This window comes from Taudactylus pleione, unplaced genomic scaffold, assembly GCF_031769625.1.
Source record: "Taudactylus pleione unplaced genomic scaffold, aTauple2 ptg000201l, whole genome shotgun sequence".
NCBI classification, from domain to species: Eukaryota; Metazoa; Chordata; class Amphibia; order Anura; family Myobatrachidae; genus Taudactylus; species Taudactylus pleione.
This window is the reverse complement of record NW_028284603.1, coordinates 2,854,591-2,873,636: the sequence shown is the minus strand read 5'-3', so window position 1 is coordinate 2,873,636 and position 19,046 is coordinate 2,854,591. Positions and strand designations below refer to the sequence as shown.

Below are 19,046 nucleotides of genomic sequence, written 5' to 3'. Positions count from 1 at the left end.
CAAGTTGATCTTTGTCTCATCTGTCCATAGGATGTTGTTCCAGAACTGTAATGGCTTTTTTAGATGTTGTTTGGCAAACTCTAATCTGGTCTTCCTGTTTTTGTGGCTCACCAATGGTTTACATCTTGTGGTGAACCCTCTATATTCACTCTTGTGAAGTCTTCTCTTGATTGTTGACTTTGACACATATACACCTACCTCCTGGAGAGTGTTCTTGATTTGGCCAACTGTTGTGAAGGGGTTTTTCTTCACCAGGGAAATAATTCTTCTGTCATCCACCACAGTTGTTTTCCGTGGTCTTCCGGGTCTTTTGGTGTTGCTGAGCTCTCCTGTGCGTTCTTTCTTTTTAAGAATGTTCCAAACAGTTGATTTGGCCACACTTAATGTTTTTGCCATCTCTCTGATGGGTTTGTTTTGATTTTTCAGCCTAATGATGGCTTGCTTCACTGATAGTGACAACTCTTTGGATCTCATATTGAGAGTCGACAGCAACTGATTCCAATTGCAAATGTCACACCCAGAATCAACACCAGACCTTTTACCTGCTTAATTGATAGGAGGGAATAGCCCACACCTGTCCATGAAATAGCTTTTGAGTTGATAGTCCCATTACTTTTGGCCCCTTAAAAAGTGGGAGGCACATATAGAAACCGTTGTAATTCCTATTTGGATGTAATTACCCAGGTGTATTCCTATTCACCTGATTTGGATGTAATTACCCTCAAATTAAATCTGAAAGTCTGCAGTTAAAGCACATATTGTTTGTTTCATTTCATAGCCATTGTGGTGGTGAATATAGGCCAAAATATGAAAATTCAGTCAATGTCCCAATATTTATGCCCCTGACAGTTCATGTTATTCAGATTCAATAGCACGGGGACAAACGCAGGATCTTTACGGAGGAGATTCTAATATATATATATATATATATATATTACATATATATAATACATATACAAATACAATGTTGGTCGATCCTAGGACAGACTGAGGCGACACTCTGGGACTTAAATACAGATTTACTTGAGTTTCACCATTACTTATATACACACACATACATTACGCACACTTACCTGGCAGCAGCTGCGGGTTGTAGATGGGGACGGGACCTGGCACCAGTAGGCCCATCCCCCTAGCGGAAAAATTTGCGGGTCAATCGGGAGGGGATGGGACCAAATTACTTGATTCTAATGGAATTGCGGCATATTGGCTCAGCCTCTTTCTGTTTGACCCGCAAATCGCAGCATTTTGCAGTGAGGGGCCGAGGTTTAATAATATGGTGCTCACTCTCTCATCTTTACGTCTCGCGGGTACTCAGAAACCCCCCTGCATGCGCTACTGTAGCACATTGCAAAAAAGGCCCCAAGCCGTGATGAAGTTGCTTTCTGAATACAAGTTTTTCCTAGAGATGAGAGATGCGGATCTCAAAAATGGCATCATATTGGCTATCAGATAAATGCAAACTAATCCTATTTGCCGAAAAGAACCAAGTCGAAAGTACTCATCTCTAGTTTTTACAGCAACTTGGCAAATTTTCTCATAGTTTTAGGATCAGCATGGCCTGCTTACTATGGCAATGGACTCTCTATCCTGCAGAGCTGACACTTATCGTTTACCAAAAAAGAAACACTACTCTATTTTAAGTTGCTTCTATATACTAATATAGAGCTGCCTACAGGTGCTGTCTTCTGCAAATTGTGATACAGTACATAGAATAACTAAAATCCGTAAACCTTTCATTGTAAATAACTGAAAGTACATGATCAATTTTCCTATTAAATCGCCTAGAATTAAATAAAGAGTAGCAAAGTATTTTGCCGCAGTCAATGCATAAACATGCTTACAGTATATGTTATATGCATGCCATTAATTCCCCTATTTCAGCTATAGCTCGATACTATCTACATTAAGGCCTACAGCCGATAATTGAGAGGTAATCTGAGCATCTCTCGGAGTAATGCTAATGTGCAGCCTAGTTAAGGAGAAAATAGGAGGAAAAATGTTAGTAAAAATAATATAGTCATTTCTCAGAGGCTAATGCATTCTACCTATCTGCAGGCCGCAGAAGTGCAATATCATCCCTCATAATTATTCATCACTGAAACACAGCATAGATAGATATGTCAGCATGTCGGTTTGATAGCAAGATCCATTGCTGCTTAAATTATTCTCCATATCTCTTACTGCGCACCTGGGCTCCAGACACCAAGCGTCCACTGCAATTGGAGCTTTGCGATATCCACACTGATCCTGTGTGTAATTTTGCCTCAGAATATCTGTGCTCTAGAGGCCAGTCCTCCTTTATAACAACCTTCCCAGCCGACACTTGGACCCCTAACAAGACTCCAAGCAACATGACATGACTTTATGCCCGGAGGAGCTGTCACGCCAAGATTGATGCTACCTTACCTGAGTTGCCGTGTAATGGGAAATGTGACCAAAACACATTCATATGTAACACTGTAAAATGTTACACACATAAATCTATCCAGATATTAGTCATTTTTAGAACCGAGCTGTGCTTATTTTAGATTAATATGAAACAACTGGTACATCTTGTGGAAGTATTTTTCTACCTTAATATATAAAATTGTCAGTGAGTGAGGAATAATCCTTGTCATCCTGTTTCTAAATTATATTATGGGTATGGTATCGGAAGTGGAGGAATGATTTATTCTTGTTTTATAGCATCTATTAACAACACATTTAACATGAACTGTAGTAGGGTTGTATAATTGACAGCTTCCAGTGATGACGCTGTCGGCAACTCACATGGGAATCTTAAATTCTTTATAAATGATATAATTGTTAACATGATTCACATGTAAAAGTAACAGATAAAATGACAGACCCCTATGTAGTAAGCCATAGAGAGAGATAAAGTACCAACTAATCAGCTCCTGACTGTCACTTTACAGGCTGTGTGGAAAATGACAGGAGCTGATTGGTTGGTACTTTATCTCCGTGCACTTTCTCTCTCCAAGGCTTAGTACATAGACCCGACAGTTCTTTACATTTTACTCCGATCCCTGCAGTTGTCTGACTCCCATTGTGAACATCACAACACGCATGCTTTATTTGATTACATATTCATATTTATTACTAGCTGGAATGATCAACCATGCCTGGAATTTATTCATTTATTTTATTATTTTCTCCACCACCGTCACCTCTCTTTTTGCCTCCTCACACAATCTTTCTCTTCCTCTACACCTTCCCCCCACCGTTCCTTCTCCCTCCCCCACTGTCTCTCTATCACTTCCCCCTCACTCCTGTGCATGTCTGACATTGGGGGGAGGGCTCAGAGTTCAGACCAACTGTCATTACATTCAAACGTGATGACATAATTTCTATCAACAGTCGATTTTATTATATAGATTTTAAAATTAGAAAATGTACCACTTCTTTATAAATATATATATATATATATATATATATATATATAAATAATATATTTTTTTTAATATTTGTTAAGTTTCATGTATTTCAGTGTGAGACCAGTAGTGTTCTTAAAGCTGCACTTTATAGATTTTCCAGATTCTGCCCTTCTACCTCATGTGTGATGTGTTAAGCTGGGTACACGCTATACGATGTGTGTACCCAGCGGTGGTGCGTTGCGATGTAACGATACATCGCGAGTGCGGTACACACTGCACGTTACGGTGTATGATGGCACAGTTTATTGTTCCATGCTGCAATAAACGACCCCCGAAAACGCGTAATCGGGCACACACACTATACGATCCGTATGATATATTATTCCCTTCCACGTCAGAACGATATATTGTACCATATACTGTATCTTATACAAGCTTGCCTACCCCCCCTGATTTGGCCGGGAGCCTCCCAATTTTCGGGTGCCACTCCCGGCCCCCCTGGAAAGGCAGGCAAGCCTCCCTGAAGCCGGCATCCCTCCCTATCCCCCGCAGAGTTAATATCAAAACCCCCGCAGCAGGGGGGACCGGTGACGCGATTCGCACTGAATCGCGTCATCGTGGCCCCGCCCCCTGCTTCACAATGCCGAAAATAACGGCATTGTGAAGAGGGGGCGGGGCCACAATGATGTGTTCATGCGACTCCGCCACAAAATGTGATGTCATGGCCGGGCACGCCCCCCGCTGTTAGCCGACAATCAGCTCCCTCCCGGAAGGAGGGAACTGATTTTCGGCAAGTATGATCTTATAGTGTCTACCCTGCTTAACCACTTCCTGCCAGGTTAGGTTCCTACATCCTCCAACTGACTAAAAATACTTTTAAGTAACTAATTATCTGCAAGCTCGTTTGTATCTGACATCATTCCGACTGGAAATTGAAACAAATTGACTGACTAGGCCATGTCCCCAATCTACCCTAATACTATTTTTCATCCGTATGCTTTGACTTCTAAAAAATGGGACTGTTGGCATGTAGTACACTGCCAGCCAAGAAAATAGATTCCTATGACCCAGAGCACTAGTTTATAAAGTAATTATTTCTGGTTCTATGATACATCAAATAAATCTTGATAACCACCTTTAAATGGCGCCAGAGGATGGAAAGCCTCTTATACACACCCCCACCAATCAAAAGCTGCGGTTTCATTTATCGTGGTTTTTGATTGGTCCTCCCTCTCACATCCTACCTGTGTTTCTATCTGGGACTGCGAGAGAAATGGATGAGCCCCGAGAAAAACAGCTGCAAAGAACAGACAGTGCATCTCTATCCAAGCGGATAGCGGAACTTTAGGGAAAATGTTCCATGGTAGTAAAGCAGTTTTAAGGAGAAAAGCTTATTGTTCTATGATTGTAACTGGACAAGGACTTGATAAACTCAGCATATCCCTAAGAAAAAGTATCTGAGAGACAATGAGGTTCATTAGATGGAGACTGATACTTGCTTTCAGTTTCAACCCTCTGGATATCTTTTAAGCTATTGTTGATGGTCTGCTGACAAGAAAGCAATACATTTATGATGTATTGTTGGGTGAAGCTATAGGCCATAGTAAAAATCAATCCGTTTGATTTAATGGCAAAGTAAAGGATGTCAAAATACATAAAATAGAGTAATGTAGAAATGCTGACATACTTCCTTTAAACACTGACAAATGTGTAACCACTTCTTTAGAAGGGTAAGAGACAATTCCATGACATGCAACTGGGGGAAATTGAAGTAATTCTTTATAGAAAAAAAAACTTCTAATTTTTACATGTAAAATCGAGAGCATTTGTATATTAAAACCTCTCCTCAAAGCGCCTATAGAGAACCTATATTTATTGTTGAACTGTATACTGTGTGAATGTACACTGAAGTTACAAAAGTCATGGGATAGCGGTATGTAAAGGGTATGGTAGGATGGCTTTGCCATACTGTGACGTCTTGGAAATGCCCAGACCTGCATCAGTTGTAATCTGACATCTCGTGAGTCAGTTTGAACACCGGTTAGGCTGATCATGGTAAGTTCATATGGAGACCGTGGTCCAGGTCCGTTAAAGTCAGTATAGTGCAGACCACAGTGAGATCAGTCTGCACTACACAGTAAAACAAACACACCGCCGCTGGCGCTGTGTAGTACACTGGTACTACATGGCGGCGGTGTGTTTGTTTTAACAGCCAATGAGAGTCAGACAGACTCTCATTAGCTGCTGCACCCACGGCCGGAACCGGGCTGTTGCTCACTCATGAGCTACGCCTTCCGGCTCCCACAGTGGGTGATGGGAGAGACGTAATGACGTCTCTCCCATAGTACTGAGTGGAAGGACGGAGGTGTGGACACTGGCAGGAGCAGGGATTCAGGTAAGTGTTTTGTGTGTGCATGTCCGTGTGTTATATATGTAAGGAGCACTGCATAGAGGGGGCCACTACTGGGGTCACTGTATAAGGAAAACTGCATAGAGCGGACCATTACCGGAGGCACTGTATATGGAGCACTACTGGAGACCTGCATAAGAGGGACCACTACTGGGGGTACTGTATAAGGGGGACCACTACTGGAGGCAATGTATAGGGGGCACTACTGGGGGCCTGCATAAGAGGGACCTCTACTGGGGGTACTACATAGGGGTGACCACTACTGGGGGTACTGTATAAGGGGGACCACTACTGGGGGCACAGCGTAAGGGGGACCACTACTGGGGGCATTGTATAAGTGGCACTGAATTGGGTGGAACACCACTGGGGGCACTGTATAAGAGGCACTACTGGGGGCCTGCTTAAGAGGGATCACTACTGGGGGCACTATCAGGAGCACTACTGGGGGGCATTGCATAAGGGGGACCACTACTGGGGGCACTATATAATGGGGACTGTATAAGGGACACTGCATAAAAGGGACCACCACTGGAGGCACTGTATAAAGGACACTACTGGGAGCTCCGTATAAGGGGGCACTTCTACTGGGGGCACTGTATAAGGGGGCACTTCTACTGGGGACATTGCATAAGGGACACTACTACAGTGGCCATTGCAAGAGGGGCACTACTACTGGGTGCATATGGAATGGAAAGCAATGTCCCCAGAGTGATGAGAAACCGTGTTGACACGCCCCCATTTTATTAGTGGCCACTCCCACTTTTCGGGGGCTCCATTTTTCATCTTGCCCTGGGCTCCAAATACCCTAGGTGCGCCACTGCTCACTACAGCCCTGAATGGGATGCTTTGGAAATATTTCAGGCTTGTAATCTGGCATCCAATAGGAAACATTTCCTACCCCTGTTTTAGCTGAAGATAGATAGTGATACAGATTAATAAAACTACTGCTAGTAACTTCAACTTCCATACATTCACAATAAGGACATTATGGGCGGTATTCAGTTGTTTCCAGCCCCCTTCGCACCCGACGGAGCTATTCAAGTGCTCCTTTCGGGAAGTATCAGCTTCCATCCCTCCATTTCAGCTCGCACCCCAGGGGGTTGTGAGCTGAAATGAGCGAAAAGTGACCTGTTTAGGCGTCCAAACGGCACTTTTCGTGATTGCGCCCAGCACTTTGGTCAGGGGTAGCCGATCCACTTTGGGCGCGATCAGCAGGAACAATTGAATAGCGGCCCGCGATCTCCCGTCACTTTAGACGGGAGATCCATACCGCGAAAACAATTAAATACCGCCCTATGTACACACATAGAAAGTAAGCACCATTGTTACCAAAACAAATCTCACATACTGTACGACAAGGCACATATTACTCTGAGAGGCCATAAAAGTACCCTATAATAATGACTGATCTGCCTTATTGAAGGATACTATGGAAGAAACGCCAGCTCTTGTAAAACTCCACCTGTTTATGGAATGCCAAAGACTACCTGAAAAACCAATGACACAATGCTAATTTTTGCCGTGAAGGAAATTATATTTGGCAAAAATTAAACACTGCTCTGCACCAGAAGAACCTGGGGGAAGTATGCTTTCTGGTTTGTAACAACGGACAATCACCACAAGCAGGGCTGTAACTAGAAGTGTTCAAACAAGGCCGTCACAACGAGTGCTTAGCTCTGTTGGCGGCACTGTCGCCGCTCCACGACCCTTGCTTCTGTCTAGCAGGGTGCTTGGAATGGCAGCATGGAGCCAGGATCACTACTGCAGTGCCACCAGAGTGTATTTAAGACGCTCTACACTGGCACCCTGCAGTCTGTGTAGCTGATCAGAGCATCCTCAGGACTCGCTGTTCAGCTGTGCACTTGCCCAATGCTGCCAGCCCGGCTCCCTCTGTGCGATGTAATGATGCCATGCGTGCAACGTTGTTACGCCGGATGCTCATGGGCCGGGCAGACGCAGGGCAGTATTACGCCACTGGCAACAAGTATAACAGTAGACTATTCATAAATGCTCCAGTTGTCCGGCTCTCTCAACCAGTGGTTACAACTTGCCTGGGTGCCTTCCCACAATTAAAATAAATACAGCATCAATGGCAGGCAGCACTCCAGGATCATTAAATAAATAAACACATACAGCCTGTATGTTCCAATGCATGTATGTATATATGCTTGTGTGTGTGTTGTTGTGTGTGTCTGTATATATATATATATATATATATATATATATATATATATATATATATATATATATATATATATATAGAGAGAGAGAAAAAAAAACAACACCAACAACACACACACACACAACCCTCCCCCTTGTGGATCCTGCATTTGTCTCTGGGCGGCCAGACTGCATAGATGTGCTTAGATGCAAATATCCACATTTTGGGATTTATGTATCAGGCAGTGAAAAGTATGTAGAAGTGGACCAGTAGAGAAGTTGCCCATAGCAACCAATCAGCTCCTACCTATTATTTTATAGACTTTACTTGATAAATGCTACTTCAAAGCTGATTGATTACTAAAGGAAACTTCTCTACTGGTCCACTTCTCCACGCTTTTCATTGCTTGATACATAAACCCCTTAGTTCCATACACATGGTGCAATTGCGGTCGACTTGTGTGTGCTACATATAGGTTATGCAGTCACATTGTTGACATTCAGAATTTCGACACTTATGTTGAATGGTTCAAAATGTTGATATTCGGAATGTCGGTATCTTAGGTCAGAATTTCAACATGTTCATAATTATTATACATGTCTGCATTTTGAACCTATGAGAGTTAGGATTAGGCTGCATTTAGGGTAAAATAGTACTATCGACATTCTCGCTCTCGACGTGCATAATATGTCAACATTAGGCCAGTGTCAACAATTGTGTATGTCGACATTGAGACCCCATCAACATACTGAATGGTGACATTCAGTCTATGTCGGCTTTCTTGTGTGGACATTCTGAACATCAAACTCACCCATATAATGGGTCAGTAGTCCACATTGCCAAATTTCTTCCAAACAGCACTTTTATATTCATGTACAGGAAATGAGCACATTACAGGCAGTTAGTGTAGGGCTGGAGCACTTTGCGGTGCCAAGTGAGGCATTAATGTTACTGTTATGCAAATGTAAAACAATATATCAATGCTGCAGCCAGTCGTCATAAAGCGTAAATATCACGTGAACATTAGTTACATAAAGAAACATGTTAAAAATATATTCAGTATTTCATGTCAATTAAAGGTTTCATTCACTGCCTCACATTTCAAGTTGGTGTTTACTGTGCTCTTTGAATTACAGTGAAAGCTTTGTTGTTGCTCCCAGTAAAAGAAATACATTGATTTCACATAATCAGCCTTTTTTTTCCCCTTCTTCTAACTCCCAAACTTGCACAACTGAGAGCCGTCTAAAGACTAGCCTAGCGAAATGAATAAATGATCTTAATGATGTGTTTCATTATTAGTGGTAATGTTTTATTTCTGTACATTTGCAGCCATACACATGTTTTTTTGTTTTATGTTCCATGTCCACCCTATAAATGTTTTTTTCCTTTTTATTCATGTGTAGCGGTTGGTGTCGCACTCATTAGGAGTGAATCCCGATGATCTGACAGATCCGGTCAGAGTAACGATACCCCGCTATGTCCTGTGCGGACAGGGAAAAGACGAACACTATGAGTTTGAAATGAAGGTAATTTTGTGGTTATTTTAAGGTGTTTTTTATATTTTACATTTTTTTCCCCCATTGTATACAGTAAATTTATAAAACATTGTTTAGCGCATGTGTTACTAAATTAGATTGTATACAGAATGATCCCTAAGCCAATGGCCTTGACAGGAGATAAATAGTGTGAGAGGACAGGGGAGCTCCCTAACACAGTGTTCTGCAAAATCTCTCCCTCTGCTGATTTCTTACCCAGTGTACACATACACCACCACAGTTGCCAACTATCCCTATTTTTCAAGGCTATCCTTAGATGTTAAAGATGTGTGTCCCTGTAAATGTTTGCCACAGTAAATGTCCCTATTTTTAAAAAAATACTGACTGTACAGGAGGGAGAGATGGTAATAGTCAATTTCTGGACAGAGGAATGTTGGGCAACACACCACAAGCACTTTGCCTTGTAAGTTGGTAGTCAGGGGTCCAGTTACTGCAGCATGGCGTCTGCACAATGCATTTCAGGTCACAAGTCCTTCCTCAAGCACAGACCTTACCATCTGTTTGCACACACCACCAGCCGATTATGGGATGATACAGGGAAATCCATCATCTTCATGTTTTGTATACAGTATATGTATCAACACTTCTTGTGTGTTTCTATTGTTTTTATTGCTTGAAATAAAGTGTGATTGTTTAGTCACAAATACAATCAGTCTTTGGGTAATTTACTTATAGTATAATCCCCATTCATGTGGGTTCCTATGTACAACTAACAGTAAATAGCGCTGTTTACCAAGTGAATTCAAACTGCTGCATTTTACTGCTTATTGCGCTGTATAAGGTTTATTTCCATTTTAAACTGTCAGTATACTGAAAAAAACTGAAATTTCCAACTGGCCATGATACAAGTAGGGCCTGTAACATGTGGCAGGTTCTATAAACAATCTACAGTAAATGGTAAATTGGGGGTAGGATGGGAGAGTCCTGGTAGATCAGTACAATTAAGTAGAATGGGAGGGCAGTCTTCTTGATGAGAATCAGGGTAGGTAACGGGAAGATGGAAATGGGTTCACTAGTTATAGTTACGTGTGGAAGGATAATTAAAAAAGAAAAACATTTAAGTTTTGATTATACTGTCTATAGTGAGTGGACCGAATAAGCATGGGAGGGTAAGAGCGTGTGTTATTGTACGAATTGGAACAAGTAATGGGTGAAGATGAGAGGCGCAGATATTGGGTACAGCAGAATAATTGACTGCCGGATTTACAACAGGGCGGCGAGGGCGGTTGCCCAGGAGCCCAAACATATGCTGTGGCTACATTAATAGAGTGTCTGGCACTATAGCATAATGTGAACTGGGGCCACTGAAGTGTGTTTAACACATTTGTGGTGCTGGGAGTATTTACCCATTATACTTTTAATAACATCACCAGCAAATCATATTGACAATTTTATTGGTAGGGACAAGTTAATTGTCCTGGGGCCCCCACAAACCTTAATTTGTCCCTATTGTGAGGTACATTGTGGCAACCTATTAACAAACTGTCTATGACATGTATAGATCTGTACACTTCATCACTTTAAACATATCCTATAAGCTCTATGTTAAAACTCGAGAATTAATAAAGATACGATAAAACGAATAACACCATTGTTTTTCTTATGAAAGTCTTTATCTGTGTGATATGTCACATTACTACCTTCCCAATTAAAAACTTAGAGTTGAACCCAAGATGGCCGCCATACTAGTGACATACCCTAAAAAGTTTTCCCCCATTCCCATATCATATGTGTAGACACTTGATTAATATATATATACACATACAGTACAGGCTTGGTGCTCTACCATAATAGTGCAGGTGCCCTCCGCAGAAGCAATTAAGTAGCAAGCAGATTGGCAGTGTAACTCCAAAATAATAAATGTGTAACTAAGGGTCAGGAGACCTCAGCAATTTCAACATCTAATGTGACCGAAACGTTGAAATTGCTATGAGGACTCCTGACCCTTAGTTACAGTGATTTTGGAGTGCCACTACCATTCTGCTTGCTACCTAATTGTTTCTGCAGAGGGCACACAGACTATTATGGTTGAGTGCCAAGATACATGTGTGTGTGTGTAAATATAATATAATATAATATATATATATATATATCACATTATTATGACCACCTCCTACACTTGCTGTCGGCAGCGTGGTAGACCATGAAGTACGTCACATGCCAGGCGCTGGCTTGGTGGGTATATGAGGTGTGCGATAGGCCGTCTGCACACATATCACTCGTTGTTGTCATGGGTAAAAGGGGCTATTTATCAGAGTTGCAAAAAGGGATGATTATTGGCTTTCGGGCCAAGGGTGGCATTATTTCTGAAACTGCGCAGTTTGTGAGCTGTTCGCGCGCTGCTGTGGAGAAGGTGTATCGTGACTGGACAAATGGCACCATTGCAAATAACCGACGTGGAAACTGCGTAGCACCACGTGCCATTGATGTGAGAGGTGTACGTCGGCTACGAAGGTGCATGAGGACCGACCGACACGCTACAGTGGAGCAGTTCGCCGTCAAAATGAACCTGGGGGCCACCAGACGTGTCAAAAATGACAGATCAGCGAACCCTGCTGCGTATGGGGCTCCAAAACAAATGGAGTATATTCTTACACACACACACACACACACACACACACACACACACACACACACACACACACACACACACACACACACACACACACACACACACACACACACACACACACACACACACACACACACACACACACACTCACACACACACACACGTATATGTGTCAAAGAAGAGCACAAGGTGCGCACCAAAGTGAGTTATAAATCCAAAATTTTATTGTAGCACACATAAAAAATTTTAATTAATCAGCTTAGCCTGCCAAATGGGAAGAAGTCTCCACTTCTAGTGGCATCAACATAGAGCGATCTATCAGCGATACTAAGCGCTGGATCTCTGAAGCGTCCGTCTCCTTGTTCTGGTCCCTGGCGGTTCCCGCAGCTACTCCGCAATGTCACCCATTGAGGAAGTGAGAGGGTAATGTCTAAATCTCCTTCACAGAGAGGACCCTGACGTCATCAGCTAGTGTCCAGCGTCATTCCCAGTGTCCAGTGTCATTCCCTGCCATCCAAGTGGGCACAGAGGGGGAATATAACCATGTGGCGAGCGCAGCGATCCACCGTGCCCGAAGCGTGGCGAGCTCAGCAAGCCCGCGAGGGGACAACAAACATGTTGAAGTGGGGACAAAGTACCTCTTTAGCTGGCTGTCATGGGCAGGAACTGCACTTCCGCCCTCATGTCACTTCCAGGGTCCCTAGCACGAAGGGAAAATACAGCCAACCAAGTGAGAGTGAACTGCCGGGGACCAGAACGAGGAGACGGACGCTTCAGAGATCCAGCGCTTAGTATCGCTGATACATCGCTCTATGTTGATGCCACTAGAAGTGGAGATTTCTTCCCATTTGGCAGGCTAAGCTGATTAATTAAAAAAATGTATGTGCGCTGCAATTAAATTTTGGATTTATAATTCACTTTTGTGCGCACCTTGTGCTCTTCTTTGACAAATATACATATATATGTGTGTGTATATAAAATACATATATGTAGTGTATATATAATATTTATTTATTTTTGCTTCTCCTTGGGATATTCAGGGAGGATTGCCACCTACGCATTTGTATGTTCAAAATTATTTGTTGATTACGTATATTATTTGTTTTTGTTGGCAGTACAATATCCCACTGTCATTCTCTTCTCTACTACATAGATAACAGTCTTAGAAGAAACCTGGACAGTATTCAGACGATACAGCCGCTTCAGAGAAATGCATAAAACGTTCAAGTTAAAGTATCCAGAGGTATGGCATCACTGCTTATTATCTTATGTACACCTCTTTTTCTATTGTTTATGTATGAAGAATGGAATCACCATCTCTAGGGGTAGATGGGGCATTACAAAGCGACACACGGTATAGGAAGTCTTACGTTTATCTAGCTCACAGCTAGTTTTATACATATTTTATGGTAGATTCTCCAATGCAGGGGATAAACTATGCATAAACCTAAATCCTTGCCTCTTGGGATCTTGCTTAACAAACGCTCCTCTAACTGTCTTTGTGCATTGTGCCCAGCTCACACAGCATACACTTTTGTAAAGAAACGCACCTTTTACTCTGGTGTTTTGCAAAAATTACTTTCTTAGATACAGTAAACACAACCTCTGTGCAGTTGGCTGAGAGAAAAGTGTTTGCTGACAGCCTCTTCTTTTTAAGGCCTGAGAGCTGCAGATAAATTATTTTTGCCTAGTCAGCCAAATGCCTACTGATTGGCAGTACCAGTGTATGCATGGACTACTGAGTAGCAGTACCTCTCTATGCATTCGCTACTTATTGGCAATACCACTCTATGCATGGGCTACTGATTGGGAGTACCACTGCATACATGGGCTACTGACTGGCTGTACCACTCTATGTATGGACTATAAATTGGCAGTACCACTCTATGTACGGACTACAAATTGGCAGTACCACTCTATGTATGGACTATAAATTGGCAGTACCACTCTATGCATTCGCTACTTATTGGCAATACCACTCTATGCATGGGCTACTGATTGGGAGTACCACTGCATACATGGGCTACTGACTGACTGTACCACTCTATGTATGGACTATAAATTGGCAGTACCACTCTATGTATGAACTATAAATTGGCAGTACCACTCTATGTATGGACTACAAATTGGCAGTACCACTCTATGTATGGACTACAAATTGGCAGTACCACTCTATGTATGGACTATAAATTGACAGTACCACTCTATGCATGGGCTACAAATTGGCAGTACCACTCTATGTATGGACTATAAATTGGCAGTACCACTCTATGCATGGACTATAAATTGGCAGTACCACTCTGTATATGGACTATACAGTGACCACTCTAAGCATGGGCTACTAATACCCCTTTTACACTGGCCAAATAACCCAGGTTATTGCCATGTCAACTCGGATCGTAGCTCAGTGTAAAAGGGTCCCTGAAATATAACCCAGGTCCAGCGACTTGGCAATACAACCCAGTTAGCGAGTGGGGTTGGACCCCGTGAAGGCCTCAGGTTACGAGGCAGTATAAAAACGGGTCCCATTTGCAGCATAGGAACAGCTAGCTCATCGGTGCTTGGAGATGATGCATGCATCGGCAGAAAACTTAACACCGCACCCATGTGCATGGTAAACGGGCCGACCCTGGAATAACCCGTATCGCAACAGCAATGTGCACGGGGTATGTCCCGGGTTGTAACCGTGTTTCAAATCCCTGGTCAGACTCAGGATTTTGATGTATAGGGGATATTGCTGGCAGTACCACTCTGTACATAGATTACTGATTGGCTGTCCCAACCTACACAAAGCCACGTACTCTATGCTGTTATATTAGACAAAACTAACAAAACATTTAGAGCTGCTACATAAGTAGCAAAAGGATATTACAATATTTTATACAGGCTGAGGAATGCCAAGGTTACGTTTAATATCTGTAATCATTTAGATTAGGAGGTATGTTATTTCTTATTGTTCATAAGTTTTAATAAAAAGATTGGTTCCTTAATACACAGATCCACACTGGCACAGACTAAACTCATTGACTCACAATGACACTGGCAGCCACCTCCTAGCACCATTGTTACCGGTCTTTGTGGAAGTGAATGCAGCTTTACTCTGCTCTTACTGTCACCTGCACTACAGTTTAGTACCACAGCACAAAAATTATGTTTCTGCTGAAATTAATGTATTTTGTACATAGCAACCTTATAAATGTCGACATTCTGACTACATACCCACATCGTGATCAGAGCCGGATTAAGTTGAGTGGGCACGGTTCCCTGGACCCGCTTCTCTCAGGGGGCTCCCCCCAGCTGGAGCACACAGCAGGTGGTTTTGCCATAGGACACGCACAGATGATTCCCTGTGAGCTAACGCACTTGTGGTGCCGCCTGTCAATCAGGATTTTTTTTTTGCATGTGGACCCGCCCCCAGTGAATCTCAATGACTACTGGGTGTTGGGTCAGGACGGAGTCACAGAAACCTGGCACAGGCAGTCACTATATTGTGTGAGACTGCGGGTGACCAGCAGGGAGGCAGAGCTTCTTCTTTCACACTGGGCTGGCAGGACACAGAAGGGGGAGTGCAGTGACACGAGGCCTGCCTGGCGAATAGGCATGGGCAGGTTGGTGGCCCTGGGAAATGCAGAATGGACGGTTGATCAGGCACTATCACTGAGCAGCCCGGGTCATGTCTTGAAGGAAGCTACCAGGGGAAATCTGAACTCGCCCAATGAGGATGGAATGACCCCAACCATATGGATGGCTTATCTTGGATAACACTAGGCGCTGAGAGCTATTGTCAGTTGAGGTTGAGATACATATACTGTACACTCGCTAAGGACAGCTAATACTACTTGTACTGCTTGTAGCCGTGTTTCCTTTTCCATCCTCTGGTGGTCGACAAGTGGGGCCGGTGTTTACAAGAGGGCGAGGGTCGGATGAGTGAGAGTGGACCCCACTGTCTTATGTGCCCCAGGCTCCCCGAAGGCTTCATTTGGCCCTGATCGTGATGTAACCAGACACCTTCTCCGGATCTTTACAGGATCTATAACTTTACTTTAAGATGTCGAGAAACACCGGCTTACGCAAGGCGACGCTTGGTAAATTTTCCCCATAGGGGGGAATTCAATTAGCTGTGATAAAACTATAACTTGTTGCACATTAAGTTTTCACACCTATCGCGCATTAATTTCACTTATTGCGTCTATGCGCACTCCCGTTTTACACTTTTGCCCGAGGTAAGTGTAGGTGAATAATGGGGAAATCTGGCAGTACCCCAGGAAAAGCAAAGCGATATAGGATAACAGTATAGAAGTGTATTATTTTATTTTATTTATTTCCAGTTATTTCTAAAGCGCACACATATTCCGCAGCACTTTACAGAGAATATCTGGCCATTCACATCAGTCTGTGCCCCAGTGGAGCTTACCCTCTATATTCCCTATTACATGCGCACAGACAGACACACTAGGGTTAATTTGTGTTGGGAGACAATTAACCTACGAGTATATTTTTGGAGTGTGGGAGGAAACCGGAGTACCCGGAGGAAACCCACGCAAGCACAGGGAGAATATACAAACTCCGCACAGATAGGGCCGTGGTGGGAATCGAACCAATGACCTCAGTGCTGTGAGGCGTTAATGCTAACCATTACACCGTCTGTGCTGCCCATTATTAGGGTATTAGTGACCCTAATTTAAGTTTTTAGGGTTCTTAAATTGTGTTAAATGTCTGTTATATGCATTTTCCTAAAACAGTCTAATAATTATAGCAATTAAGTTTTTTTTGTCAAAATAAATGTTCTATAAGTTTATATATTTGTGTAATTTAAAGACACTTTTAAAAAACCTTCAAAATACGCCTCTAACACCCACCTGCAATCATAAAACTTCCTGTTCCATTCATATAGCACCCCCATATACCTGTCTCACAGCTATTAACCCATTTTCCTGCACTTGGCCTAAATAAGCTAATTAAAAACTTAGTTTTGCCTAATTAGTCGTTAAGAAGGGTGTCCTAGTGGTTCTGAACTGAGTCTCGCCATTTTTACCTTTAAAATAGGGATTTCCACAACTTTTCACCTGCTCAGGAGGTGGTATAAACGAATTTGTGGTAGATACTATGGAGAATTTGCACCCACAAAAACTGCGACTAATAGGATTGTGCAATAAGTTTTTTTTTATGCACGATAGGCCGTTTTTCGCCAAAAATTGGCTTATTGCAGCTAATTGAATATCCCCTAGCCTTACCCTGTAAACATACTCCCGAAACGTCCGGGAGCCTTCTGAAAATCATCTCCCAACCCCCCCAATCCCCCACCGAACCTCATCGTAACTTCCACGCAAAGGGGGGTGGCGCAGGGATAATGCATTTCACGCTGAATCACGTCATCACGACCTCGCCTCCTGCTTCGCAAGACGGGTAATCTCGGCATTGTGTAGTAGGGCCAAAATGGTGACGCCCCCCCTTCCGCCCCTAATTCCGGGTAACATCCCTGGCTGCGCCCCCCCCCATGCCACACCACCCCCCCTGCTATGCCGACATGGCTGCCCACTCTCGGTGAGGGCAGCCAGAATGTTGGCAGGTATGTCTGTAAATCACCTCTGTATCTTCTGTCGCTCATCAGAGGACTCGAATGCGTCATGCTATCAAATGAGCGCGTAGATAAGGTTAAGATTATTTTGGCTTAATTACAGCTTGCTATTGGAGTACAGCTGATCCGAGGAATTTGAAGTGGTTTAAGCTACTGAAGCTCAGCTTGTGGCTGCCACGACGGAACAAAAAAAATATAAATATGATCTCCCCAGAACTTCTGAGTTCCTCTGGTTTAATTATTTAGTTTTGTTATTTTTATTAATGTAAGCTGCAGAGTTTCTTCCACAAGCTTCTTTACTAATCCATTGTATTTAAGTCAGATGAGTTCAAAAGAAGTCTGTGAGCAGTGAGTGTTTTGAGAGCCACACAGCCTGTCTCGTATTTTCATCCCTTTTAAGTTTCAGTAAAGGTGATACTTCCAAGAATCAAAAATAAAACCTTTTTAAGCAGTGATTTTAGTTTCCTGCAGATCAACGTTCCCAAACTTTGGAAAGTAATACGCCTGCTGTGCCGCAAGCAATATTTAGTTCTGTGCGTGCTGCCATATTTTCTTTATCTAATTACCGTGTTCCTCGGTTAACAGATCCAAGTGTCAAATCACAGTGATGCATCGCACTTCTGAGAAATACTTGTTTCAAGTAAAAGGCTCATTTCTGCTTTTACTTAGTGGAAGTCCAGTTTTGTTACTACTGTAGAGTCTCATTTGTTTTTATTTATTGTTGTTTGGTTTAGCCAGCTAGGCTGTTTGTTTCTAATTTGTCATTTTTGTGTTGTATGCTTTTTTAGACATAATATATACAGTTGGTGCCTGTTTTTAAGAGCTTTGTAACCCCAAACGCTGCTTAAAACTTCTATTTTCACTGGAGATATGGCTTATGCCTATTTCTTTAAGGGTACTGCTGGAGACTGCACTGATTAATTGGTTATGCAAAACTTGTATATCTGTGTGCTATTGAGTCTACATCTGTTTTCGAAGTTCTACGATGCAGCGGCCTCTACTCTTCTCCATGCCAAGGTCCATTGTGCTTCATCTACAGACTCAGTCACACACAGATATACAGGTGTCGCATAGCAAATTAATCAGTGCAGTCTCCTGGTGCATATTAGTCTCATAACATTTTCAGGCAAAAAAGACGCTTGGCGCAAACAGAGTCGCAGGAAACCCGGCGGCTCACTCACGCCAGAGGTCTCGTGCCACATGGCGTGTTGAGGCTCGGTGAATGAGGAAACATACAGTATGTAGCTATCCCCACTGCTGGGGCTCCCAAGTGCTGCTGTTTTTTTTTTTTTTTGTATTACTACCACCGTATCAAGACAGGAAAATATTCTTTATTATTAAAATTGTAAAAAATATTCCTTAGATAAATATAGTCAAATAATTGAATCTGCA

General features: G+C 42.7%; 1 protein-coding gene across 1 annotated transcript in view; it reads left to right on the top strand.

Moving 5' to 3' along the window:
* Positions 1 to 19,046, top strand: part of KIF16B (kinesin family member 16B) — a 366,374-nt gene that overhangs the window by 279,863 nt on the left and 67,465 nt on the right. Inside the window, exons 23-24 of the mRNA XM_088477200.1 lie at positions 9,352 to 9,474; positions 13,230 to 13,319. Of these exons, the coding sequence (XP_088333326.1) occupies positions 9,352 to 9,474; positions 13,230 to 13,319 (213 nt within the window). The remainder of the gene's footprint in view (positions 1 to 9,351; positions 9,475 to 13,229; positions 13,320 to 19,046) is intronic.